The 25924-nt window shown below is 39.4% G+C and overlaps 1 protein-coding gene across 4 annotated transcripts; it reads left to right on the forward strand.

The window, feature by feature from the left end:
• The first annotated feature begins 49 nt into the window (after positions 1 to 49).
• On the forward strand, positions 50 to 25310 carry PRR11 (proline rich 11). Of its 4 annotated transcripts, none has more exons than XM_036837741.1 (10): positions 50 to 167; positions 13474 to 13606; positions 15035 to 15143; positions 15613 to 15735; positions 18003 to 18266; positions 19590 to 19688; positions 20045 to 20157; positions 21056 to 21115; positions 21205 to 21301; positions 24622 to 25310. In XM_036837741.1, exons 2-10 carry the CDS (start codon positions 13479 to 13481, stop codon positions 24688 to 24690), a joined length of 1062 nt encoding a protein of 353 aa, XP_036693636.1. In that variant the 5' UTR covers positions 50 to 167; positions 13474 to 13478; the 3' UTR covers positions 24691 to 25310. The 4 variants fall into 4 exon arrangements, with proteins under 4 accessions (XP_036693636.1, XP_036693637.1, XP_036693635.1 ...); XM_036837742.1 differs by having other exon boundaries at positions 15035 to 15122; XM_036837740.1 differs by having other exon boundaries at positions 15035 to 15185; positions 24622 to 24829.
• The last annotated feature ends 614 nt before the right edge of the window (positions 25311 to 25924 follow it).

Genomic DNA, 25924 nt, shown 5'->3' on the forward strand with positions numbered 1-25924 from the left:
GCCAATCACAAGCCAGGCTGTGATCCTACACTACACGCAGAGCGAATTGTGCAAAGACCAAGGCTACGATTGGTCCCTCCACGATAAGGTTTTAATTTTGAATTTTTCTTTATGGCGAGGGAGAGGCCACTGCCGGGACTCCATCGTATCCCCGGACTCTTAGCCTAGTAAGTGCAGGGGTATCTTCCTACGTTACCTGGGCTCGCATCTTCCGTAGCTGGGCCTGTTGCTGCTTGTGTTCTTACGGTTTACAGAGGTGGGAAGTTTGGCTGGACTCGGAGGGGAGATGGATCAGAAAAGAGGAGGTTTAAGGCTGGGTAAGAAGTGCTCCGCCTGGCTCCACTCTAATCATACTTCTATTTAATTAACGCTCTGCAAAAATATGTTTTGGAGCAAAGTCGCCTTCCTTTTGCACAGTCCTTTACGTATTTGCTGCTCCAAACGTGGTTCGCGGGCCAACTGAATCTGCATCACTTGGCTGCTTGTTTAAAATGCAGATTATCTGTCTCCACCCAGACTTACTGAATCAGAATATGCATTTTAACAAGACCTCCCTCCCCCCCGTGATTCTTATGCACTTTAAGTTTGAGAACATACATTTTTTGATAGGGAGTAGTACTATGTTCCTTAATATAGTCTTAATATCGTCCGACTTTCTGTGAGAGTATCAGTTTAAAAAGTGTGTCCTGTTTTCTGTGTGCCTAGTACTGTGCTGGACTAAGCTTTAGGGAACCGCAATCTCTAGAGAAACAAGATAGGAGCTAACAAAGCAATGCTGCACAACATAAAATGTAATTTAGATATAAGCAAGTACCAGCAATAGCCCTATGGATGTTCAAGAGGAATCAGTTGAACTGGTAATCGAAAGTGATTAATTGACAGAAAGCTGTTTGTGGGAGTGTAAACACATTTTTTTCCATAAAAATGTGTTTTAGGACAATATTAAAGAAATGCAATTGTCATTTTTAAACCAAACAAAGGGCTCGTGTGCCCGCAGTGCAGAAAGCCAAACTCTGACAGCGGGAGTTTGCAACAAAGATTTTATTGCAAGGAGCCAGGCAAGGAAGTGGGAGAGAAGTCACTCCAACTTGGTCTCTGAGTTAGAGGTTTTTAAAGGGGAAGAACAAAGGAGCTGAGGTTAATCATCTTAGTCATCTGCGGTCCACCGTGTCTTTAGTCCAGTGGTCTGTGACCCCCGGGATCTGTGTCAACATAATCTATAAAGGTCATCTTACCCTGGAAGATAATTCAAAACAGCAGATAAACAGTGATGTTTATCTGAAAGTTGTGCCTTAAGGCACCTGACTTTCATTACTTATTGTTGATTAGGCAAACGTGATCCAACAGGTATGGGCTAGGCCATAAAGGGAAGAAAAGAGGAAGAAGAAAAAGAACAAAAACCCGGGCATTAGTTTTCATTATAAATTAGACATAGGACTTGGTTTCAATTTCTGTTGCTGCCACAGCTTTGTAAGTACCCCCTGACCAAAAGCATTTTTTTGTATCACAGGGTGGAGTTTTAACAGAAGCAGCAGTGCCAACTCATGCAGAGGAGTGTAATTCTTACTCTTATTATTTATTGCATCTTCCTACTGGAAATAGTTTTGAACCCATCCTTTAACCATATGAAGGTGCAGTATGATTTGAAGAATTAACAATCTCCCTCACCAAGAGATTTTCCAGAATTGTATTAAAGCATATTCCTTAATCAAAATAGAGAACACTTGCTATTCTTTCATTCATTTATTGAATGAAATGGTATTTAATGCCTGCTATACTCTAGGTCCTGGGGAAACAGAGATGAATAAAATTCATGCTACCCTTGAAAAGCTCAAATCCAGTGGAGTGACAAACATGCAAACAAAAATTACAATACAATATAATAAATGTCACAATAAGGGTGTGTATAAAGTGCTATAGAAGCACAAAAGAGATGACGTATCAGCCAGTAAACATTCCATAAGGACAGAGACTATGTTGTATCCTATCACCTACCATAGTACCTGGAGGATTATAAGCACTCAACAAAAAGACAAAGAGAGACCTCCCTGGCAGTCCAGTGGTTAAGACTCTGCCCTTCCTTTGCCGGGGGCACGGGTTCAATCCCTGGCTGGGGAACTAAGATCCTGCATGTTGCAAGGCGTGGCAAAAAAAAAAAAAGTAACTGAATCTGGAAGGCTACATAAATTGACCTGGAGGAGGATACCCCAAGCAGGGGGAAAGGCTGATAACACTATAGAAAGTATCTGGTGTTTGGTATGCCTGAAGTACAAACTGTTAATCATTAGAAGAGATGAGGCTGCAAAGGGCTGTTAGAGCTAAATTGTGGAAAGCTTTGAAAGGTATACTAAGGAATTTGGTTTATCCAGTGGGTGATAAGGATCCTTCAAATGCTTTTAAACAGGGAATATCAGGGTCATATTTTTGTTTTAAAAGACTAACTCCAGATGCAACTAGAGATTATCATACTAAGTGAAGTAAGTCAGAAAGAGAAAGACAAATACCATATGATATCACTTATATGTGGAATCTAAAATATGGCACAAATGAACCTATCTACAAAACAGAAACAAGACTCAAAGACATAGAGAACAGAGCTGTGGTTGCCAAGGGCGGCGGAGTGGGGTGGGGGTGGGGGGATGGTGATGGACTGGGAGTTTGGGGTTGGTAGATGCAAACTATTACATTTAGAATGGATAAACAACAAGATCCTAATGTATAGCACAGGGAACTATATTCAATATCCTGTGATTAAACCATAATGAAAAAGAATATTAAAAAGGAAAAGAATGTATATATGTGTATAACTGAATCACTGTGCTGTACAGCAGAGATTGACACAACATTGTAAATCAACTATACATCAATTTAAAAAATAATAATAATTAAAGAAAAAAAAAAGACTAAGTCCAGAACAGTGTAGAAAATAAACTGGCAAGGAGAAGGACTGAAGGTAGGAAGATCACTGGAGGAACACTCAAACCCAAACTGAGGAATATTTTGCAAAACAACTACTGGAATTCTTCAAGAATATAAATATGAAGAAAGGCAAATACTTATATAAAAAGGCTGAAGAACTGTTATAAATTAAAGGAGACTGAAGAGATACTACAGTTAAATGCAATGTGGAGAGGGACTTCCCTGGTGGAGCGGTAGATAAGAATCCACCTGCCAATGCGGGGGACATGGGTTTGATTCCTGGTCCAGGAAGATGCCACATGCTGCAGAGCAACTAAGCCCCTGTGCCACAACTACTGAGCCTGCGCTCTAGAGCACGTGAGCCACAGCTACTGAAGCCTGCATGCCTAGAGCCAGTGCACCACAACAAGAGACACCACCGCAAGAAGTCCGCACACTGCAATGAAGAGTAGCCCCCGCTCACCACAATTAGAGAAAGCCCACGTGCAGCAACGAAGACCCAATGCAGCCAAAAATAAATAAAATTAAATCTTTAAAAACAAATAGATAAATAAATGCAATGTGGAGAGGGAAAGGAAGCAGCTGTAAAGGATATTGTTCAGACTATTGAATAGTAATTGAATATGGACTATATTCAAAAGTAAAATTTCCTGATTGTGGTTTTGTAGAATAATGTCCATGTTCACGTAAGGAAACTGAAGCTAAAGTATCTCGGAGTGAAGTACGATGTCTGCAACTAACTCTGCTCAGTCAAAAACTAAAAACTTTTATGCATGTGTAAGTATTTTTTATATTTATGTACATTTATTATATATTATATTTTTTACTTTGAAAAGTTTCAAACCTTGAGAAAATTTACAGGAATAGTATAATAAATAGTCATATATCATGCACCTAGATTCACCAACTGTTATCTTTCTGTATAGGAGTGTGTCTGTGTAATATGATATGGAAAAATTATATAAATTACATAAATACATGGTTATATATCTTATACGTTATCATGTATAATATGTATTATACATTGCACACACACATATATATATATACCCCTATGAAGAGAGATAATTATCAGATAACAATTGGTGAATCTAGGTGAATGATATATGAGTGTTAATTATACTATTCTTATAAATTTTCTCAAGGTTTGAAATTTTTCAAAATTAAAAGAGTAGGGGAAAATAGACTATATCAAAAGACAGGGCTTCCCTGGTGGCTCAGTGGTTAAGAATCCACCTGCTGATGCCGGGGACACAGGTTCGAGCCCTGGTCCAGATCCCACATGCCGCGGAGCAACTAAGCCTGTGCGCCACAACTACTGAGCCTGCGCTCTAGAGCCCGCAAGTCACAACTACTGAGCCCACATGCCACAACTACTGAAGCCTGCATGCTTAGAGCCCGTGCTCTGCAACAAGAGAAGCCACTGCAATGAGAAGCCCGTGCACCGCAAGGAAGAATAGCCCCCGCTCGCTGCAACTAGAGAAAGCCCACGCACAGCAATGAAGACCCAACGCAGCCAAAAATTAAAAAAATTTAAAAAGATGGAAAACAAGGGAGAGCCCAGGGAAAGATGGTGAGGAAAGCTGAAGATATAAGACAGAAAGGGGAGGGATGGTAAGGAGGAGGGAAAGGATGAATTAATCAGAGAAATATTTCTGATTCATGTTTATGAATAATATATAATTTTAATATAGTCTATTCTATAATGGAGTATTCTAATTTCCTCACTTACCTTTTTCTTTTTTTTTTTTTTATTGTTGTGGTACAGGGTTTTTTTAATTGGCCTTAGATTCTTTTCAAAACAAGGCAAGTAAAAAGAAAGGAAGTATATTTTTCAATTTAAAAAATAGGAAAAATGCTTTGAGTAATCATGAAAGAATGAGCTTCTATATAGTGTTAGCGATTGGAATCCCACCTAATCTAGCAAAAAGAATTTGTATGTCTCATTACTCTTTTGGAAAGGGGACTTTACATGTCTCACCTAGATAAAGATTGCTATATACTCTTTTTTTAATTGGACAGTTATCCTCTGCAGAGTATCTAAAGCTTTTAGTAAAGCAGTGATAATAAAACCAACCTTAGCTTGCTGTGTCCTCTGTCCTGTTTGAGGTAGGAATTCATTATCTTTCACTTTTGGAAGAGCTATGATTATTTTTTAATATAACGTTAATCTAGGAATTATCTCAGACCGTGTCTTTCTATCCTGACAGATTTGACATATTCTCTTAATTCTCTGCATGTGTCAGTTACTGTATTTAATTAGAAGGTTATTAAATAGTAATAATGACCCAGGGCCCAGGACACCCCCCCACACACACACATACAGAAGAGAGAGGAGAAAATATGATTTAGTTCCTAGATTTTTTTTCATTTAAAAAATAATTTCTGGACTTCCCTAGTGGTCCAATGGTTAAGAATCCACCTGCCAGTGCAGGGGTCATGGGTTCAATCCCTGGTCCAGGAAGATCCCACATGCCACGGGGCATCTAAGCCTGTGCACCACAACTACTGAGCCCAGGCTCTAGAGCCCGCGAGCTGGAACTACTGAGCCCACACGCCACAACTACTGAAGCCCACGTGCCTAGAGCCCAAGCTCCAAAACAAGAGAAAAACCACCTCAATGAGAAGCCCACACACTGCAATGAAGAGTAGCCCTGCTCGTCACAACTAGAGAAAGCCCGCATGCAGCAACAAAGACCCAACACAGCCAAAAAATAAAAATTTATAAATAAATTTATTAAAAAAAGAAAAGAAAAGAAAAGAAAAAGCCTGCACAGAGCAACGAAGACCCAGGGCAGCCAAAAAAATAATGATGATAATAATAATAATAATAATAATAATTTCCAGAATGACATACATTGGCTTATGTAGAACTCTTTAGAAATTTGAAGGCATGGGCGCTGGAACAACCACCAGGAAAGGGCTAGAAAAAGATGACCCAGTTTCAGAATGGTGGTACTCTTATTTTTCCAGCTAATAGTACATACCAAAGGTTAACTGTCCAATACTACCGGAAGGCTTATTATACTTAGAAAGAAACAAACAAGAAACGATAGTCCTCTGAATCCTCTCTCTATAATCCTAACTCCCACTAGCCAAAGGCAACCCTATCCACTTTTGTAACTGTTTCTGGTGTTTACCTCCATGTTTCTAAGTAACATGTTTATAATGCTCTTCCTTTTTTCTTCCCCCCAATGGGTTAAGCATTATATAAATTTAGACAACTGCTGATTTCCACTTTCTTTCCTTCTGTCTTCCCAATATATCATAATTTTTAGTTAAATAAACATTCAGTGTTCATACTATAAAATATTGTGTAACAGCTGAACATATAGTGTTACTATGGTTTCACTTCTTTTCTCATAGAACTTTTTTCCTAGACTTTTTTTTTTTGGCCACGCCCTGCAGCTTGTGGGCTCTTAGTTCCCCAGCCAGGGATCAAACCCAGGCTATGGCAGTGAAAGCACCAGGTTCTAACCACTGGACCTCCAGGCAATTCCCCCTCCTAGACTTTTTTTTTTTAATATTTTATTTATTTATTTATTTATTTTTAAACACAAATTTTAAAAAATATTTATTTGTCTGCATCGGGTCTCAGTTGCGGCACTCAGGATCTTTCATTGCAGCACACAGGCTTCTCTAGTTGTGGCGTGGGCTCAGTAGTTGCGACAGGCAGGCTCTCTAGTGGTGCGTGGGCTTAGTTGCCCCGCGGCATGTGGACCTTAGTTCCCTGACAAGGGATCGAACCTGCATCCCCTGCATTGGAAGGCAGATTCTTCACCACTGGACCACCAGGGAAGTCCCACCCTCTCCTAGACATTTTTAATATACTTATTTTTTCAAGCTCTTATCAGTAACTTGGCCCTAATTTTACAGAAAAACAGTAAATTCTGCTCAGAATGATCAAACACACTAGGTAATTTATCCATTTCTTTTCTTTTTTTTTCCTACTGAAGCCCTCTGTTACACTTGCTCACTTTGCTGGCTGTGCACTGAGTGAGGGGTCAGGAAATTACTGTTTTTATAGGTCTCATGAGCTAAGAATGGTTTTTACAATTTGTAATAGCTGGAAAAAAATCAAAAGAATAATATTTTGTGACACATGAAAATTCTGTGAAATTCAAATTTCAATGGCCATAAATAAAATTTATTGGAATACAGCCACAATCATTTAAGTATTGTCTGTGGCTGTTTTGGTGCTGTAGTGGTAGAGCTGAGTGGTTGTAACAGAGACCAGATGGCTTGCAAAGCCTAAAATATTTATTATCTGGTCCTTCACAGAAAAAGGTTTGCTGACCCCTCCTCTAGGCCTGCTGCAAAGTTGTCTTCCGAGGACCTGTTGTGATCACCATTATCCTGGAAATTCCCATTGTTTGTCTTCTGTTCTCACACTTGACTGAAATTTTGGCCAGGTATAGGACTGTGGAATCCCCTCAGAACTGCAGAGTAGCTGTTGAAATCTGGTGTCATTCTCTTCTCAGTCCTCTATATCTAGACTGTGTTTTCTCTCTGGAAACTTTTAGAATCTCCTGTTTATTTTTGGCGTTCTAAAAGATGGCATGCCTCAATGTGAATCTTTTATTCATTACATTGAATGGACCATTTCAGTCTGGAAATTCAAGTCCTTCAGTTCTGGGGAGTATTTTTGTACTGTTTATTTGATAAAATTCTCTCCATTTTCTCTGTTCTCATCTAAAACTTTAATCTTCCAACTGTTCTATTATATTTTAAAAATTTCTCCTATTTTAATGTTAAAAATTGTTTCTTATCCTTATTTCATGAATGCAGTATCTCATTTTCTGAAGATATTTTCTTTTCTTTTTTTAATTTTTCTTCTGCTTCCTACATTCTTTCCATTTCCTTTGATTTGGATTTTTTTTTCTTCTCCCTGTTTATTTTGGTCTCTGCTCTTCATGGTAAAGTCTTTTCCTAAAATGATTGATGATCCTTGGCTGTTATTTGTCGAAGGAATACACAAAAAAGATAATTGATTGGCAGCTCAAAGTAGTGGAGGTGGGTATTGTCAACCTGTGGGCACCACAATGGGTAATTGATCATCAAGGACTTGGCCATTTTGGGTAGAATCTTGGGCCAGTCAATTTCCCTGGAGAAGAATCTTCTAGTCTCTGCCAGGAGGAATGAGAGATGTGGGGGTTTGAGGCTGGGAATTAAATTTGGTGGCCTGTAAGACTTCCCTGGTGGCGCGGTGGTTAAGAATCCGCCTGCCAATGCAGGGGACACGGGTTCAAACCCTGGTCTGGTAGCATCCCACATGCCGCGGAGCAACTAAGCTCCTGCGCCACAACTACTGAACCTGTGCCCTAGAGCCCGTGAGCCACAACTACTGAAGCCCATGTGCCACAACTACTGAAGCCCGCACGGCTAAAGCCCATGCTCCGCAACAAAGAGAAGCCACTGTAATGAGAAGTCCACACACCACAACAAAGAGTAGCCCCCGCTCACCACAACTAGAGAAAGCCCGCGCACAGCAATGAAGACCCAATGCAGCCAAAAACAAATAAATAAACAAATAAAACAAAAAACCAAACAAACAAACAAAAAACCTTGGTGGCCTGTATTTTGGGAGCAGAGCTGAGGAAGGGGATTGAAAGTCTCACTTTTCAGTTAGGATCATCCCCTATCTTCTGTATAGTGACAGAGACATGACCCTGCTATGCTTGGTGACCCAAATTCATCACCTCTAGGTTCAACTTCTCCAGAGAATAAACCTGTCCATAAAATGGAAGCCAGGACACTGCCAGGCTGTAAGGATGGGAGGGCAGAAGTCAAAGGCCTATCCAATTCTTATAAAGACTTTTAATCAATCCAATTTAAGCCCTACCCCAAACCTTCAAAGGAACTAGGTGCTTTCGAGTCCCGAATCTTCTCAGAGTTCTGGGAATGGTCTTGCTTCCTGTTGGCTTCCCTACCAGGCAGGCAAGCCTTAGCTTTCCTCTGCTCTGCCAAGTCAGTTACTACTACTTTTAGATGATTTAGTTCACATCTATCATCTATTATAGGATCTACTCCCATTCTTCGTCCTGTGGGTTTATGCCTTTTTTATTCCTTTACTGCCTTTTTCATGATGTTTTCATGATGCTCCACCAGTAGTGTGCTAATAAATATTTATAAATATATATACATAATTTTATTATAAATTTACTGATATTATATACTGTTATGGTATATAACATAATTATTATAAGCAATGATAAAATATATAATACTCTTTCTTATAAATTTCATAGCCAATTGATTCTCACAAAATGCTATTATTGATTTTTATAGACTTCTTTTATTTGTAACCAACCTGTGGTTGCAATTTACGAACAAGCTTAGTCCTGATATGAATGTTGGTTGATATTTTTATTTACTCTGTGAAGTAAGGCAAAAGCGAAACACAAAGATTTATTTTGGAACTTCAGTAAGCAACCTCTGATGAATCAGATAATCATTTTCAAATACTGGAATAACACTCCTCAATTTTTTTGTGCTATTCACAGTGTAACTACAGACAAGATACACTTTTAAGTTTAATCTGCACTATTAACATTCTTTTCATCACTTTCTTAACAATCAACAAAATAATAAACCAAGCCTTAATTTGTAGTGTTTTATAATAGCCGTGGTGTAAATTCTCCCATCATGCGCAATTTCAAGTTTCCAATGTGAAGTCACTGAATGTGCAGTTTGGGAAAAAATGAGCATAATACACCATTCTAAAGCATTTTCGCCGTATAGATACAATCAGGTAAAAAGAAAAAAAAAAAAAACCTCAAGAGCATACATAATAGTAAAATCATTAGGGAGTGGTGAGTTTTGTGTATTGATTATCTTTTAAAATATAAATTACCTAATTGTAAGTTTATATAATTTAATTTAAATGGTAGATTTGTTTAACAACTGGCTCACAGACTTCCTAAAAATGTAAAAGTCAGGGCTAATCCCAACACACCATTGGAGTGGAGGTTAAGATATAGAGTCAATCCACTGAGTTTAACCAGAACATCCAGATCCTTTCTAAAGGCTGTTTTCATAACTGAGGGATTGATTGGTGAATATAGGAAAAAGGGAGGCAGGAGGCCAGTTCTCTGTGTCAGTTTGCTCTCTAACAAAAGACATCAAGGCAGGTGAGAGAGGCAACAGGAACAGAATGGGGGAGGGCTGTGAAGGGGCAGACGGAAGACAGGAAGGGGAGGTTACTGGGGAAATCTCAGATTCTGGGGATCCCAACCAGTGAACTCTGGGCCTTGGATAGAGGTTTCCAGTGGCATTTCTTCACAGATAGTCTTGGCCATGGATTTGATGAGGTTTAACTTCTTTTCCAGGCAACCATAAGTTTTTTGTTGCTTCCTGAGGCTTTCCTAAATATCTTCATTCAGAGTATTTTTGTTTTGTGGTTTTTTTTTTTTAATCCTGTAGATATCCCTTGTGTTTAATAATCCCCATTTAGCCTTTATTCATTATTTCAGTAGAAAGGAAAAGTGATACAATAAAGGTGAAATCAGGTATCTTGGGGTATGTCTCCCAAGCCTGTAAGAACAGTTAAGAAATACGCTGTTAATTTGAGGTCTGGCAATTTGTTAAATAAGATGCTATCAAGAAACTTTACTCCTAGACCAGTTGTTGATATACGTTCTGTCACCCATTGCCATGGAGGGTGCCCTCTGCGAGTCCAATGCTCTTGGAACTAAAACATTTCTTAGTTTTTACTACCCACATTGGAGCTGGGGGAGGTTCTTCAGCCCTTGGAATCTGAGAGCTGAGCAAGCATAGAGCTGCATACCAAGTGCTGGAGGGTTACAGGGTGAACAAAAGTGGAATGAATGTGTATTTTAAAGACCAATTGTTCCTATTGAAATGTAAGTTTGAAGAGAAGGAGGCCCAGCCCTTGAGACCATTTTTAGTTCTGCTACTTGAATAAGGACATCTTTGTTCCTCAGGTAGCAAAAACTGAAACCGGCAAAGCACTTCTTCACATCAAACCAGCTCTGACTTAATTTTCTTCAGAAAAGGATCTGGGTTAAAATCTAAATATACTAGTTAGTGTTTAAAAGTGCTTTAAAGTAAATGTTTTGAAACACCCATGTCTTAGATTTGGGGTAATTGTTATTATGTTGTATATCACCTATTCTACTATTGCATCACGGTGTATTAGGAAGAATGTGGTCTTTGGAGACTTACGAGTCTGGACTTAATGCTTTATTGCATTACTTTGGATAAATCATCTCATCTTTCTAAGCCTCAATTTATTCTTATGTAAAAATGGGAATAAAAGTCCTCTTCCTCAGGAAAAATACCTTGCACAGTAATGAAGATTCACTGAAAAAATGTATGTGAAGGTGTCTAAAAGTAAATGGGCATTATATAAATGGTTAGTTTTGTTTTTCTTTCACTACCAACTCAACCTTGTACATTGGAATCTCAGTAAATGTTACCAGCAAAGAAATTTACTTCCTTTTAATAACTGACATAACCCAACTGTAGCCATCTTCTCTGTTATTGTTACTGAACCAAACTCAGGTCCACTTGCCCAACTCAGAGCAAAGCTGATCAACTGACACCAGGTTGTGGTGAAGGAAAGTACAGTGTTTATTGCAGGGCACCAAACAAGGAGAAAGGGCAGCTAGTGCTCAAAAGCGCCAAACTCCTGGATGGCTTTCAGGCAAGGATTTTTTTTGGCTGCACTGCACAGCATGCGGGAGTTCCCAGAACAGGGATCAAACCCACACCCCCTGCAGTGGAAGCGTAGACTCTTAACCACTGAGCCACCAGGGAAGCCCAGGCAAGGATTTTTAAAGGCAGCATTAGGGGTGAGGGTAATAGGATGCCTGATCAGCTGGTGGACTTTCAACTTTTTGCTTGGTGGTAAGGTAACAGGGTGATGTCTGGGGAATCTTTTTTTTTTTTTAATTATTAGCACCTTTAATTTTTATTTATTTATTTATTTATTTGGCTATGTTGGGTCTTCGTTTCTGTGCGAGGGCTTCCTCTAGTTGCGGCAAGCGGGGGCCACTCTTCATCGCGGTGCGCAGGCCTCTCACTATCGCGGCCTCTCTTGTTGCAGAGCACAGGCTCCAGACGTGCAGGCTCAGTAGTTGTGGCTCACAGGCCTAGTCGCTCCGCGGCATGTGGGATCTTCCCAGACCAGGGCTTGAACCCGTGTCCCCTGCATTATCAGGCAGATTCTCAACCACTGTGCCACCAGGGAAGCCTGATGTCTGGGGAATCTTAATCATCAACATTTATGGTTCTAACCAGTCTGGGGTCTAAGTGCTGGTGGTCAACATGTAGTCACCATCTTTCACCTTGGGGGTGTGGTCTTAGATTCTGCAGGACAGCACAAAGATATGCATCAGATCATTATATATATCCCTTGAAGAGGAACTAGGAGTCCTGTGACTCTGTTTTATCTCTGAACTATTGTTTAACCTATCATTGTTTCTGCATTCCCTCACTTCTCTAATTAGTAACTGCTTGAGTCTGCTCTTTGGAACTTGAGGAAGGCTTAGGAGACTGAAGTCTTTTTTCTACAAACAAGAGAAAGGGAACAAAAAGGGCTTTTGTACTGGGAAGGCCCTGAAAGGTCCTGCTTGATTTCATTATAAAGAAAGGGAAATTCACTTGGCTTAATGAAGAAAAGCAAGACAAGCAAAACAAAAACAAAATTAGAGAGTAATATAATGCCAAAGCCAAGGTATCTCTAGAGATAGTTTAAATCTGGGTTTAAATTTTCCTCCAGTTCAGGGTGATCTTGGGTGGCTATGAGATGGCTGCAGCCTGCAATTGGCTTGAAGTGGGACCTCAGTTCCCTGACCAGGGATTGAACCCGGGCCACAACGCTGCCCTGGTGCTTGTCTGCTTTGAAGAGAGAATTCGGCAAAGAGACAAAAAGTAGTGAGGCAAGTAACATGCTTATTAGGAGAGAAGATATGTGCAGAGAAAGCACGGGTAGACTCAGAGAGTGAGAGAGAGAGAGCGGCACACACTTTTGGGGTGGATTATATTACTTATATGGGGGCAGTTCTGGGTTACGTCTGGCCAATCATCTTGCTTTATCTGACTTTGAGTCCATATTTGGTCTGGCACAGGGCCCTCCCCTGTGTGCATGCACATCTTTTAGCCAAGATGGATTCCAGCGCAAGGGTCTCTGAGGAGTTAGCAGAACATATTATGGTCTGGTCCCCCTCCCCAAGGGTCCTTTTTGCACATGTGTCGCTTGGGGGTCTCCTTGACCTCAAGAATGAGAAATATGTGGTCTCTTTAGCTTTTTATCCAAACAGGACTCAGCTCCTTCTTGCTCCTGCCATTATCTTCATCTTGAAATATCTGTCTACAGGGGACAGATTCCAGCTGCTCAGCCTGGGGCCCATCTATCTCCTGCCTCAAGGGGACTCTGGGTTGCTGGTGGTGACCCATTTCCTAACCAAGGTGGCGGTTACAAGGATGTGTTCACTTTGTGATAATTCATTGAACTGTAGCTAAAATTTGTGTATTTTCTATGTATATGTATTATTCCTCAATAAAAAATGTAAAAACAAATTTTCTCTTCAGAAACCATGCCCAAGTTCAAGCAACGAAGAAGAAAGCTAAAAGCCAAAGCGAAAAGATTTTTCAAAAGAAAAGAAGCCTCTCACTTTCATTCTAAGCTAGTTACACCTCCCCCTCCGCCACCCTCACCAGAAAGGTAAGGCGTAATATGGAACAGAGAAAATATTAAAAATCTGATCATTTTAGGAACAAGTTACCAGATTTAGCAAATAAAGATACAGAACACCCAGTTAAATTTGAATTTCAGATGAACAATGAATGATTTTTTGTATTGTCCCATGCAACATTTCTAATATACTTATACTAAAAATTATTCACCCTTTATCTGAAATTAAATTTTAACTGAGCATCCTGATTTTATGTGGCAACTATAGCTTAAGAGTTCAAATGAAGTAAAAATCACAAGGAATTGTGTTTGAGGTGCACAGTAACTATTTTCTACTTTCCTAGTCGATTTAATTGTATAAACCTGGTAACTAAGTGATGAAAGAGGGGTATACGACAAGAACTTAAATCTTTATTTTGGTAAAGTTTGATCATTTATTCTCTGGGACTCAGGGCTTAAATGTGTTATTAAAAGAAACTAAAATCTAAGAACTCTAAGGCAGTAGGTTTCACAATAACATATTTATACATTTTTTGTTAAAGCTCTCTTTACAGAAAAAATTTTAAAACAAACAGACCCTCAAAAAGCAGTAACCATGATACCATCCTTGACTCCTCTCTCTCCCGAATGTTGCAAAAGCCTTCTAACTGGTCTTCCTGCTCTGCCCTTGCCGCCTCTGCAGTGTATTTCAACACAGCAGCCAGAGTGAGCCTGTTAAAATCATTTCATATTGCTCCTCTGCTTAAATTCTCCAAGGTCTTCCTCTATCAGAGTAAAAATGAAAATCCTTTGTATGACCAACAAGACCTTTATGGTCTGACTCACATAATCTGTTAATCCTCTTCCTTCAATCTTTCCACCCTAGTCATCTGGCCTCCTTGCTATTCCTCAAACACCTCAGACAAACTCCCACCTCAGGGCCTTTGCACTTACTATTGCTCTTGCCAGGAATGCTCTTCTCCCAAATATTTGCTCTGCTAGTTTCTTCACTTCCTTGACGTTTGTTCTCAAAAGTCACCTTCTCGGTGAGGCATTCCCTGGCTACACTATCTAAATTTTCACCTCCACCCAACGTTTCACATTCCCTCTCTTGCTTTATCTTTTTCTCCTTAGCATTTGTTCACTACCTAACAACCCACATATATTATTCATTTAGTTATTTTTACCTTTCTTCCATGAAACTGTAAATTCTATGAGGGCAGGATTTTTATCTATTTTGTTCATTACTAAATCTCTGATACCTATTTGTTTACTATGTTATTTTATTTATTACTATTTATTTACTCAATAAATATTTGTTGCATAAGTTAATCTGGGAATTCTAGAGGTAAATGAAGAATTTGGCTTTAGATAGTCTCTGCTCCTGAGTCATACTATAAAACTAGCTTGTTATTTAATTAGAGGCTGTTAATTCCAACTTAGGAGTTTGTGCTTTGTTTGGTTTTGTTTTTCCTACAGAGTGGTTATTCCTTCAACAGATACACCCCTTAGCAGAAGCTGGCTAAGACCATCCTGGAACTCCAAATTTCCCAATTTTAAAGATGCGGTAAAGCTTTGGACAAATAGAGTATGGTCTATATACAACTGGTTTCAGAACTGCATGGCCCGGGTATGGGTTTGACATACATGTTTTCAGCATTATGGTTTTTCTACATACTTGGTGTGTGTGTTCATGTGTGTGTGTGCTCAGGTCAGCAGACACTCAAGCTAAACTGAGATAAGATGAAATTGTGTGGTCATGTCTGCCCTCAATTTTTTTTTCAATAAAAAAAATTTTTTTTAATTGAAATATAGTTGATTTACAATGTGTTAGTTTCAGGTGTACTGCAAAGTGATTCAGTTACACACACATACACACATATTCTTTTTCATATTATTTTCCATTATAGATTATTATAAGATATTGAATATAGTTTCCTGTGCTATACAGTAGGTCCTTGATATTGCCTTCACTTCTATAAAACATACATCAAACCACTTTCTTGTCCTTATCATATTGCTCATTGGATTCAGGCTTGATTATTTTTTAATTTCAGAGTTTGGAAGTATTGAAAGACACCATCTTTCCATCCTGTTTCTGCCACCAAGAACTTCATAGTCTAAAACAACGGTTTCACATTTTGGAAAGTGAATTACGCAAGCTCCAGGAAGCGTTGAAGGTTAGTATCATCAAATGAAAAACAAATCCAGAATTAGGTAAGGAGGGAAGGGGTTGTCCCCCATTGGAACCCCAGTGTGCTTTTACTAGAAGGAGGAGTGGCTACAGGCTAGTGCTAGTTCTGGGCATGTCTGCTCTCAGGTCTAGTGCTTAAACTTCAGAGGCTCTGCTCTGTATTGGAGGCGGGCTGACCCCTGCAGGCTACATTTCCCAAACTCCATGTCATCTGGCTCCTGGTGTGCTGGACTAATGGGAGACACTGATGAGAGATTAGAAGGAAGGAGAGGATGGGGTATTTTTCCCCTTTGTTCTCTGTGTTGGGCAATTTCTCCAGCAATGGTTGTTGTTGCCTCCCTAACTCCAGCTCCCACTAGGTAAGTCAACCATGTTTCTAGATTCTCTGGGTTAACCCAGCTCCAGAGATCTGGTTACACTGTCCTTCTCTTTGGCCATGCAGTGTCAGGGTGTTCATGGCTTTATGCTGTTGCTAATCTCTGGGATGCCTCACTGTCCCCTGCGTGTTTCTCAGCTCTTCCATCAGCAGTATAACCAACTCACTATATTACATGTCCCCTCTTCTAAATACTCAGGGTGGTTTCTATTTTCTTGACTGATATAGGCAGGAAAAATCTATAAATATCCACTCTCTCCGAACTACCCTAAGCAGGACCCCTATTCTCAGTGTCTAAAACCTAAAGAATAAACATTGTGCACATTGGTTTGGAGAGACGCTTCTGGGATTACACCCCTACTCCCAGAATTTGTGCCTCAAGATGAGCTAACCAGAGGAGGAAAGGCAAATCACCTCATGACCTGGACTTCACAACCTGGACCTCAGTTTCTTCATCTATAAAGTGGGGAAGATACCATCTGTAGTGAGCTGAATGATGGCCCCCCAAAAGATATGTCCAAGTCCTAATCCCTGGAACCTGTAAATATTACCTTTTTTGGGAACAGGGTCTTTACAGATATATAATTGAGTTAAGGATTTTGAGATGAGGAGATCATACTTTATTATCTGGGTGGACCCTCAATCCAGTGACAAGTGTCCTTATAAAAGACACGCAGAGTAGAACATACAGAGAAGAGGAGAAGCAATGGGACCACAGAGGCAGAGACTGGAGTCATGGGGCCTCAAACCAAAGGATGCCAGTAGATTCCAGAAGCTGGAAGAGACAAGAAACAGATTCTTCCCTGGAGCCTTGATAGGGAGTGCAGTCCTACTGACACCTTGATTTCAGTCTTCTAACCTCCAGGACTGTGAGAGAATGAATTTTGTTTTAAGTCACCAAGTTTGTGATACTTTGTTACAGCAGCCTGTAGTATGCCCCCTTACTTCATAGGGTCGTTGTATTCATTTGCTAGGGCTGCCATGACAAAGTAGCATAGACTGGGTGACTTATACAACAAAAATTATTTTCTCACAATTTTTGAGGCCAGAAATCTAGGCTCAAGGTGTTGGTAGGGTTGGCTTCTAATGCCTCTCTCCTCGACTTGCCTTCTATGTCCTCAGATTGTCTTTTCTCTGTGCACGTGCATCCCTGGTGTCTCCTGTTTGTTCAAGTTTCGTCTTTATATAAGGACACCAGTCACATTGGATTAGAGCCCACCCTAATGACTCCTTTTAATTTAATCACTTCTTTAAAGGCCGTGTCTCCAAATACAATCACATTCTGAGGTACTGGGGGCTGAGGGTTCAATATATGAGTTGCAATGGGGGAGGACAATTCAGCCCATAACAGTCATGTTCCAGGCCCTTGACCTTTTTTATCAGTTCCTTGAATATACTATATTCTTGGTTGCATTTCTTGGTTGTTTTTCCCTCTGCCAGGAACTCTTCCCCCAGTTTTCATCTCCCTTCTTCACCTGGTAAGGCTAAATTCATCTTTGAGATCATGGCTAAATATCACTCCCCAGACCTCTGACTATTCATGCTCACAGCACACTTCATGGCTCTTCTTGAAGTATTATTTTGGTTTGTTTTGAATGTGTTTTGTGTATGTTTAATGTCTTGTCTTCGTCACCGGACTGTCAGCTCGATGAGGTGACAGACAGGGCTCATATTGTACCCACAGTGCCTGGCATATAGCACACACAAAACAAATATATGAATGAATGAATGAGCTTGTGATAAATGAGAAAATATTACGGAGCATATGGTATACTGAGAAAGCATTCAATACATGGTAGGTATGGTTTTGATGACTCTCAGCCATAAGAACCAAATAAATCTGTTCTTCAGTTGCCAACTGTAACGTTTTCTTCCAGGCCGTCTCAGAAAATTCTTCCTGTCCAAGCTGTGGTCAGATGTGTCACATGCGTGGTAAACTTACAAATGTGCCTGCATGTGCTCTAACCACCCCTGGAGACTCCGAGGTTGTACTGCCCGCCTCACTGCCACAGCCAACCAGTCGTCTTTCTCCGCCCCCGCCTCCGCCTCCGCCTCCGCCCCCTCCGCCCCCGCCCCCTCCGCCTCCACCACTGACAGCACCTTTGCTGCTCAGAAAATCTGATCTCACTAAAGCACATCAGGTAAAAAAACAATCTAGTAAAGGTGTGTTTTGGTCAGTGTGTAATGAAGGAGTACAGCCAGGTGTCCTTTTAAGGCTGGTCTAAGGGCTTTGACAGGAAGGGCTGCATTTTGTTCTGTTTCCATATCTTAATTATGTCAATTATTGTTTTTAAAGACACAGTCCTCTGGGAGATCACGAAAGTGGGATTTAGAAATGAAAGTGATTTTTTTTCAAGGATAAATGAATGAAACCCAGCAAGGTGGGGGATTCCTGTTGGATTCTTTACAAAAAGGGAAATCTCTCTGGGAAACCAAATTAAAAACAAAGATAGCTTAGTGAGTGAAGTCAGAATAAAAAGAATTTGTGGATCCTAAAGTATAATGCCATTAGGCTGGAGAACCAGTCTCCATTAGAGTTCCTTATCTTCCAAGGGGACCAGAGTATTTGTGAATCACTAAGATAGGCATGGCCCTATTTAAAAATCTGCTGAATTTTCACTACAGATATATTTGGTTTAAAATGGCTGAATTAAATGCAGAGCCTATTGTTATATTTGCCCTAATATATACCTCTTTGAGTATACGTCCTTGCTCTATGGGAACTGAGTCATCTTTTTAGGTAGTTCAGGCAAAACTTCACTTTGTTTGTTTTTTTTTTTTTTTAACTTGCTCTTTAAAAATTTTTTTTTAATTAATTAATTTATTTTTATTTTTGGCTGTGTTGGGTCTTTGTTGCTGCGCGCAGGCTCTCTCTAGTTGCGGCGAGCAGGGGCTACTCTTCGTGGCGGTGCACGGGCTTCTCATTGCAGTGGCTTCTCTTGTTGAGCAGCACGGGCTCTAGGCACGCGGGCTTCAGTAGTTGTGGCTTGCGGGCTCTAGAGCGCAGGCTCAGTAGTTGTGGCGCACGGGTTTCGTTGCTCCATGGCATGTGAGATCTTCCCGGACCAGGGCTCGAACCCGTGTCCCCTGCATTGGCAGGTTGATTCTTAACCACTGAGCCACCAGGGAAGTCCCCAAAACTTCACTTTGATTTGAGGAACTCCTTCATCTCCTGTCCTATTACAGTGACTCCTAAAGAAGATAAATAGTTTCAAGGAACTAGCCCATCTCTTACTATCAAAGCCTTACATTTTGGTGAATACTTTTCAATAGCCTTAGCATCCATGGATACTGAAAACAGAATTGTTCTTGGTTGAATGGAAAGAATTTGATAGGCTCCTAGGGGAAATGATAGTTAATTTTTAAGTTAATTTTTAAAGAGTCTTTAAAAACTAGATTTGGATTTGCATTTGACTAGATGTCCTGGTTCCAATTTGAATTCTAACCTCTCCATGTATTTTAAGGCTGGACCATTAAAAAAAAATGGACCCATGCATATAACAGTTAAAGATCTCCTGACTGTGAAATTAAAGAAGACACAGAGTTTTGATGAAAGGAGGAAGGTAAGATGTCATTGACCAAACACGTGGTCTTTTGGCTTTTAACCTGGTTGTCCCTTAATGGAAAATAAGCATAAGTCTTAAATATAGAAACCATTCTGAGGTAAGTATTTGATTTTTTTTTTTTGAGTAATTTTGGATCTCCTCAACAAAATATGTAAATCCCCAAATTATTTAATTAGGCAGTTTCATCTACCAACCATTAGTTTGAAGAGGTAGAGATATACTTTGAAGAATAAAAATTTAATAGATATATCTTACACATATTCAGCACTCAAATATTTATTGTTTTAGTATGTTTACATTTTGAATGCTATTTTTAAATGTGTTTTTAATAGTGTCTCATTTTGTGATTAAAGCTTGTACCATCACCAAAGGCACAGAATCCACTAGTTACTGTCTCTGACCTGCAGTGCGTTTCCCTGAAACCGAAGTCCAAAGTGTTATCAACTCGAGTTACAAATGTCTTAATGTAAGGAACTACACAGTACTACACTCTACTGCTACTTAAAATAATGATTTCTTGCTTATTTCTAACTTTAAAAGTTACATATGATCATTGAAAATTAAAATCTACAGAAACGTTTCAAGAAGAAAACAAAAATCATGCAAATAATCCTATCATTGGAGATAGCCACATACTGTTAACATACTGTTGTTTATCATTCTAGTCTTTCTCTGGACATATACTCTATTATTTCCATTTCATGGTGCTGTTTATTACAAAATACACCATTGATTTAATAACAGATTTGGGGGGAAATATTATCAGGAATTTTCAAAGCAGCACAATTTCAGAAATAATAAAATAAGAAAACTACTTTTCTTAGAATTAATGAAATATGATATGTTTATGTTTTGGAATCAGTGAAATATGATATGTTTATGTGTGTACCTGTGTATAATCATATTTTACATACAGATATGGACTTTCCCATTAATATGTCATGAACTTTCCCATATCTCATTAAAAATTAGTTTAAACCATCATTTTGACTTCTTCAATAGATGCAGTTTTTTAATATGTGAATTTCATAGATAAAATCCTGTTTTGAGACATTTAGGTTGTTTGTGATTTTTTTTTTCTATAACTCTTCAATAAACATCCTTGTCCATCATCTGTATGCATAGCTGAGTTTTGCCCTAAGATGGATTCTTACGTGTGTAATTACTGAGTCAAAAACTATTACTTATTAGAATCACTATATCACTTTATGCTCCTATCAGCATCTACTGCTATTTTAAATGTAATAAATAGTAACAAATGTAACAAACTACTTTCTAGGATGTTGCCTATAGAAATGACTTCTTTGCTTTGGAAAAATTATAAAATCTGGCAAGCTCTAACCTTTGTATCTTTATTTTATCAGTACTCCTGGTAAAAGCCAGTTAGATCTGCGGAAACTACTCAGAAAAGTCGATGTAGAGAGGTAATCCACTCTCCTATCTTTATGCCTTCTAAATTCATTTGAAAATTCGGCATAAAACACAGCTCCTAATATTTTCAATACCTTTGCAGGAGCCCAGGTGGAACCCCACTTACCAATAAAGAAAATATGGAAACAGGAACTGGGCTGACCCCAGTAATGACCCAGGCCTTGAAGAGAAAGTTTCAGGTAAGCCTTTAGGAAATAAAAGACTTTGGATCCTTTTCTTCAAATGAATTTATTTAGAATCATAATCTAAAGCATCTTTCTTAATAATAATAATTTTAAAGCAGTTCCTTAGGCTTTATAAAGCACTTTCATATTTAGACTTAAAGAAATTCTATGAGATAGCTAGGATTATCATCTCCACTTTAGCAATGAATGTCTGGTTTTATTAATTTCATTAATAAGTATTTATTAAGTACTTCCTATATGCCAGGCACTGTGCTGGAGTACCAGGGGTATAGTGGTAAGCAAAAACAGACACAGATCTGCTGTCTTGGATCTTTCGGTCTAGTGGGGAAAGTAGATATTAATCATATAATCACAATTTGTATAATTTTGCACTGAAGTAACTTCTGTGAAGGAAAGGAACAAGATTCTGTGGGGTAACTTGATCTAGCCTGTATGATCTAGGAAAGATTCCCTTAGGAAGTGATGAGGTAAGACTTGAAAGATGAATAGGCATTAACTGGAGAGGGTACCTGTGGAGTGAGCCCACCTTGGATGTCAGGGAGGAGAGCTCCAGGAAAAAAGAACAGCAGGTGCAAGGGTCTCATGGTGGGAGGGATCACAGTCTGAAGAATTGAAAAGTGGCCGGTGTGGCTGTAACAGAAAGATAGGAATAGAGATGGGGACAGGAGTCAGATCATGCAGAGCTGATAAGAAAAGGTCTTGGCAGCTTTCTTCTTTGTCACCTACATGTATGACCCATACACCAAAATCCAGTGCATCAGCTGGCCCTTGTGTGATTTCTTCCAAACCCTATTTGTCTCATCTCCCTGATCACCTCTATCATCAGATCTGTGAGAAGGAGCCATCCTTCCACCACCCCTGCTAGAGTGCTGGGGCACAGGGCTGCTGGCCTCTTTGGCTATGAAGCTTATATTTCCATCTCCTTCTGGGCCAAGAGACACACCACAAACTCCACTGCAGACACTCTTCCCACCCCAGCACTGTCCTCCCTTCCTTCATTCCCTCGTTAAGAATCAGTGCCTTTTGCAAAAGAAATAAAAGCAAAAATAAACAAATGATAACTAATCAAACTTATAAGCTTATACACAGCAAAGGAAACCATAAACAAAATGAAAAGACAGCCTACAGGGACTTCCCTGGCAGTTCAGTGGTTAATACTTCACCTACCAATGCAGGGGGTGTGGGTTCGATTCCTGGTCGGGGAGCTAAGATCCCACATGCCTCTAGGCCAAAAAACCAAAACATAAAACAGAAGCAATAATGTAACAAATTCAATAAAGACTTTAAAAATGGTCCACATCAAAAAAATCTTAAAAAAAACAAAAAAGACAGCAGAATACAACCTGAATTTTTAAAAAAAATAAAAAAAAAAAGGCAACGTACAGACTGGGAGAAAATATTTGCAAACAATGTGACTGACAAGGGCTTAATTTCCAAAATATACAGACAGCTCATGCAACTCAATAACAAGAAAAACAAACAACCCAATCCAAAAAAATGGGCAGAAGACCTAAATAGACATTTCTCCAAAGAAGACATACAGATGGGCAACAGGAACATGAAAAGATGCTCCACATTGCTAATTATTGGAGAAATGCACTGGTCAGAATGGCCGTCATCAAAAAGTCTACAAATAATAAATGCTAGAGAGGGTGTGGGTAAAAGGGAACACTCCTACACTGTTGGTGGAAATGTAAATTGCTGTAGCCACTATGGAAAACAGGATGAAGATTACTTAAAAAACTAAAAATAGAGTTACCATATGATCCAGCAATCCCACTACTGGGCATATATCCAGAAAAGACAAAAACTCTAATTTGAAGAGATACATGCACACCAATGTTCATAGCAGAACTATTTATAATAGCCAAGACATGGAAGCAACCTAAATGTCCATCAACAGATGAATGGATAAAGAAGATGTGGTACACACACACACAAACACACACACACAATGGAATAGTACTCAGTCATAAGAAAGAATGAAATACTGCCATTTGCAGCAACACAGACGGACCTAGAGATTATCATACTAAGTGAAGTTAGGCAGAGAAAGACAAATATTATATATCACTTATATGGAATCTAAAAAAAATAATACAAATGAACTTATTTACAAAACTGAAGTAGACTCACAGACATAGAAAATAAACTTACGGTTACCAAAGGGGTGGGGTGGGGGGAGGGATAAATTGGGAGCACGGGATTAACAGATACACACTACTATATATAAAATAGATAAACAACAAGGATTTACTGTATAGTGCAGGGAACTATATTCACTATCTTGTAATAACCTATAGTGGAAAAGAATCTGAAGCTGTACACCTGAAACTAACACAACATTGTAAATCAACTACCGTTTAAAAAAGAGAGAATCAGTGCCTTTTGCAGGACAGCTTTGTTTCCCTCTTGCCGATCAACTTGGACCTCCTGGGCACTATATGTCCTTCTTTGGAGGTGTGACTGGATTCCTCTTTCCTCCTTTTGGAGCATCCAATAGGAGTCCACCCCCAGATCCTTGGTAATACCATAAATTGTGATGGGCAGAGGGCAGAACCCTCACTTCCTTTCTTTCTTTAGCTCTAGGATCCTTTTTGTCCCTGCCCTACCCCATAACTACTATAGTGGGTTGGGTAATGTGGAAACAATTAAAAATATAATGAACAATAAACCCATATATTGAGCAATGACATCAAAAATCACACATAAGACCTATGCCATATGTTGTGCTCCTCAAAATCCACTTACTGGAGAGATATCTAGTAAAAACTGTTGTTAGACATGGAATGACTTTTCTCACTCCTTAGACTTCCTTTTTCGTTTAATTCTGAAGCAACTATATTAGTTAGGCTTTGCATTTGGCTACTGGTAACAGAAATCTGACTATAGTGACTTAACCAAATAAGGCCTTATTCTTCTTTTCTGCATATTGCCTTGGGAAATAGGCAGTGCATAACGGGTACAGCAGCTTGACCATGTAATCACCTCTCTTCCATCCTTAATATGTGGCTTTTATCCTTATGGTGCAGAATATCAACACTTCCTGAAGCCTCATGTCCACGTTGTAGGCAGGATAAGAAGGGCAAAGGGCAAAAGGGTGTGCTAGCTAAGCTGCCCTTCATCTCTTTAAACAGGGGATATCCAGGAACTTCTGATAATATCAGGGAAGCTGGGAAAAAGTGGTTTTTAGAAACCGGAGGCATTGCTGCCCTGCATAAAATCTGGGTTTTGTTAGTGAGGAAGAAGAAGAGCTGTGCTGGCCACAAGAACATAATTCATATTATACTTGGGACCTTTGTTTCTTTTCATAGCTGGCTCACCCTAGAAGCCCAACTCAAACTCTGCCACTTTCTACAAGCAGCTTTGATGAACAAAACTGATGCCACCTCTGCCTGACTCCATATGATGACCCATAAAATATACAGAAAACATCACCCCGATCCTTTTTGTAACGTAGTGTGTATAAATAATTATATTAATATATAATTCATTCGAAGAATTACAATATGTATGGAGCCCGTACATACTGTAGCATAAAGCGAGTATTAGGATATTTTCTAGTTTACATGATCAATAATAGAACAGATGGGAAAATGCAATCCCCAAAGTGATGTGTATCCTGGAATTTACCGAATTTAGGTTGGGGAGGTTATTCAAGTTTAACTAGATAACTCTAATTTTTGCTCTAGAGGTGCAGTTCTGACATTAAGAAAATAACCTGGTGCCCATTCATCTTGGGTAGTCTCAGGTAATTGAAAAGCAAAGTATTTCAGCCTGTAAAGCTCATGCACTCATTAAGTGCTACAAACTTAACCATAAAAAACAGACCCTCTAGATTTTATTTCTGTTCCCTATAAGCAATTAAGAAGTAAAACCATCCCCCATTCAAACCTAACTGTTCCAAAAGAATTTGAAACAAAAACTCCAATGTGACCTTAAAAATTAGAATATCACGGGACTTCCCTGGTGGTGCAGTGGATGGGACTCCGCTCTCCCAATGCAGGGGGCCCGGGTTCGATCCCTGGTCAGGGAACTAGATCCTGCATACATGCTGCAACTAAGAGTTCGCATACCGCAACTAAGGAGCCCACATGCTGTAACTAAGGAGCTGGCGAGCTGCGACTAAGGAGCCCTGGAGCCACAGCTAAGGAGCCTGCCTGCTGCAACTAAGACCCGGCATAACCAAAACAATAAATAAATGGTTTTTTAAAAAATTAGAATATCGTTTCTAGCATCTTAGGTAGGTAGTTATATCTGGCTTACTGAAGTCTGAGATATTCCTCACTTTGATATCTGCTATCCACATTCATGACGCTAAATATAAATTTCATGAAGACCTCAACAGGAACCTTGTGTTTTCCACAGTGCCCCACCAAGGATTCTCTGAAGTCCATAGCAGGTTCACTGTGAGATCTGATTCCCTGTCCTCAGCCACCTGTTGATTCAATAACAGTAATCATGCACACCTCACTGGATTTTGCTTTTTCCTGACAGTACAGGGTTGACAGGTTTAGCAAATATAAACACATGACACCCCATCAAAGTCTAATTTCAGATAAACAATAAATAACTTTTAAGTATAAATATGTCCCATTAAACAATGAATAATTTTTT

This window comes from Balaenoptera musculus, chromosome 20 (assembly GCF_009873245.2).
Source record: "Balaenoptera musculus isolate JJ_BM4_2016_0621 chromosome 20, mBalMus1.pri.v3, whole genome shotgun sequence".
Lineage (NCBI taxonomy): Eukaryota > Metazoa > Chordata > Mammalia > Artiodactyla > Balaenopteridae > Balaenoptera > Balaenoptera musculus.

Coding starts and splice junctions, on each gene's coding strand:
- PRR11 (XM_036837740.1), top strand. CDS start 13,479: ATGCCCAAGTTCAAGCAACGAAGAAGAAAGCTAAAAGCCAAAGCGAAA. Junction 15,186..15,612: donor TTCAGAACTGCATGGCCCGG/GTATGGGTTTGA, acceptor TTTTAATTTCAG/AGTTTGGAAGTATTGAAAGA. Junction 21,302..24,621: donor CCTTGAAGAGAAAGTTTCAG/GTAAGCCTTTAG, acceptor TTCTTTTCATAG/CTGGCTCACCCTAGAAGCCC.